The following is a 1,928-nucleotide window of genomic DNA, read 5'->3' on the forward strand; positions in this document are numbered from 1 at the left end:
GACGGAGACGTTCCAGAGGCCTACTCTTCCATCTCGTGTGCGCGCAAGAGACGGAACGGGAAGAACTCAAAGTGTTGCTGGATTGTGGTGATTGCCAGAGAGAAATTTTAACTGAAGGAACCCTCTTCGATTTATATCAAAGAAGGGAGGAAAGCGAGGAGTCGTGCTGCTGGAGGCGGAAGGCCATGGGCCTCTAGTCGTGCAATGGAGTGCCGGTAGAGTAAGGGAGAAGACAAGAAACTCCTATCATCAAACCTTTGATTGCCACTAATTTTGGTAACTCCCAACTCAAGGTGAGCAAATGGCAAAAATAAAGCCACGTCCGTCCACCATCCACCAGCCACGCCACGGTTCAATTTCTCAAATTAACCGGTCATTTAATGTGCAATATTGTCACAGCTCAAAATAACCAATCATTTAATGACCATAGAGTTTTATTGATTTATTAAATATTAATGGGCCAAGCCCATTATATCTAACACAGCCATGGGGGATTACGCTGCCCTGGCCGCGCTCGCCGTCGCCGTCGCCTGCGCGCTAATGGCGTCCGCCGCGACGCCGGCGCGCGCGCAGCAGTGCGGGCAGCACGCGGGGGGCATGCTGTGCCCGAACAACCTCTGCTGCAGCCGGTCGGGCCGCTGCGGCCTGGGCGCCGACTACTGCGGCGCTGGGTGCCAGAGCGGGGCCTGCTGCCCGAGGCCGCGTGCCCCGGCAACCTCTGCTGCGACGCGCGCGGCGTCTGCGGCCTCGGCGTCGAGTACTGCGGCGCCGGGGAGAGACGCCGCCGGCAACGTCACGTGCGGCCACGGTTTTAAATAGCGGGCTATGATAAGTCAGTACTCACGTGCGGCCACGGTTTTAAACAGCAGGCTATGGTAAATAACGGCGTATTTTTTTTAGGCTAAAAAGCTATAGCGGACTATGACAAATAGTGGTTTACTATTAAATCATGAAAAATACAAATAATAGATGCACAAAAACATAGTAATTAACGAATTTCATAAATATAAATATATTTCTAGGGCTGCGGGAACATTACTTAAGTTGACAGTACAACAAAATTCATACAATCAAATATTCAATTGTCAAAAAGACCAAAATAATAGCACTGAACTAAGTATAAGGCTATAGCGATGCTAAAGCTACACCATTTAGCACAGCTATAGCACAATTTAGCCTCCATAACTACTATAACAGTATAAATACAAATAGCGTAGTGGAGACTCTCCGGAAAAAAAACTACTATTTAAAACCATGCGTGCGGCGCCACCGCCGGCTGGCGGGCCTGCCCCGGCAACCTCTGCTGCGGCCACTTCGGGCGCTGCAGCCTCGGCGTCGAGTTCTGCGGCGACGGCTGCCACAGCGGCGCGTGCTGCGAGCAGCGCTGCGGGTGGCAGGCGGGCGGCGACGCCTGCACCAACGGCTACTGCTGCGGCCGGAACGGGTACTGCGGCCTCGGCGGCGACTACTGCGGCACCGGATGCCAGAGCGGCCAGTGCCTCCACGCCGGCGGTGGAGCGGCGGCCCGTGCCGTTGGAGAGCTCCTCAACCGGACGGCTTCTGCTGCTGGAACCAAGGCGTCATTGCCGCAGTAGTCCATCCGCCTTGTGCCATGGGCCATGGCGTGTGTGCGTTCAAATAAATTCATCCAACAATTCATATGCATGGATATTGTTGGGAGGGGAGCACACGTATGTCCATCTTGCTGATGAAATAAATTCATCCAACTTGCTGATGAAATGGTGACTAATCACCAGCTGAGCCCGATCTGCTCCTTCCCCTACATAAGAAAGGCAAAGGCCTCACCGAACAGGTTTCCTGGCTGGAAGTTCACTAGTATTTGCAATGGATTTCATGTTTCACAGGATTTTCATATGGCAAACTGAACTCCATCTTTCCCATTTTCATCGGTGTCGCGGACGGGTACC

General features: G+C 52.9%; 1 protein-coding gene across 1 annotated transcript; it reads left to right on the top strand.

Moving 5' to 3' along the window:
- Positions 1-486: 486 nt before the first annotated feature.
- Positions 487-1,595, top strand: LOC120653046 (lectin-like). Its single transcript, XM_039931007.1, has 2 exons — positions 487-808; positions 1,261-1,595. The coding sequence occupies exons 1-2, from the start codon at positions 487-489 to the stop codon at positions 1,593-1,595; spliced, it is 657 nt and encodes a 218-aa protein (XP_039786941.1).
- The last annotated feature ends 333 nt before the right edge of the window (positions 1,596-1,928 follow it).

The sequence above is a fragment of the Panicum virgatum genome, chromosome 1K (assembly GCF_016808335.1).
Source record: "Panicum virgatum strain AP13 chromosome 1K, P.virgatum_v5, whole genome shotgun sequence".
In the NCBI taxonomy this organism is placed as follows: Eukaryota; Viridiplantae; Streptophyta; class Magnoliopsida; order Poales; family Poaceae; genus Panicum; species Panicum virgatum.

What these genes read in the sequence shown, in the direction of transcription:
- LOC120653046 (XM_039931007.1), top strand. Translation starts at nt 487, where the DNA reads ATGGGGGATTACGCTGCCCTGGCCGCGCTCGCCGTCGCCGTCGCCTGC. An exon ending in CAACGTCACGTGCGGCCACG is followed by an intron (nt 809 to 1,260) that starts GTTTTAAATAGC and finishes AAAACCATGCGT; the next exon opens with GCGGCGCCACCGCCGGCTGG.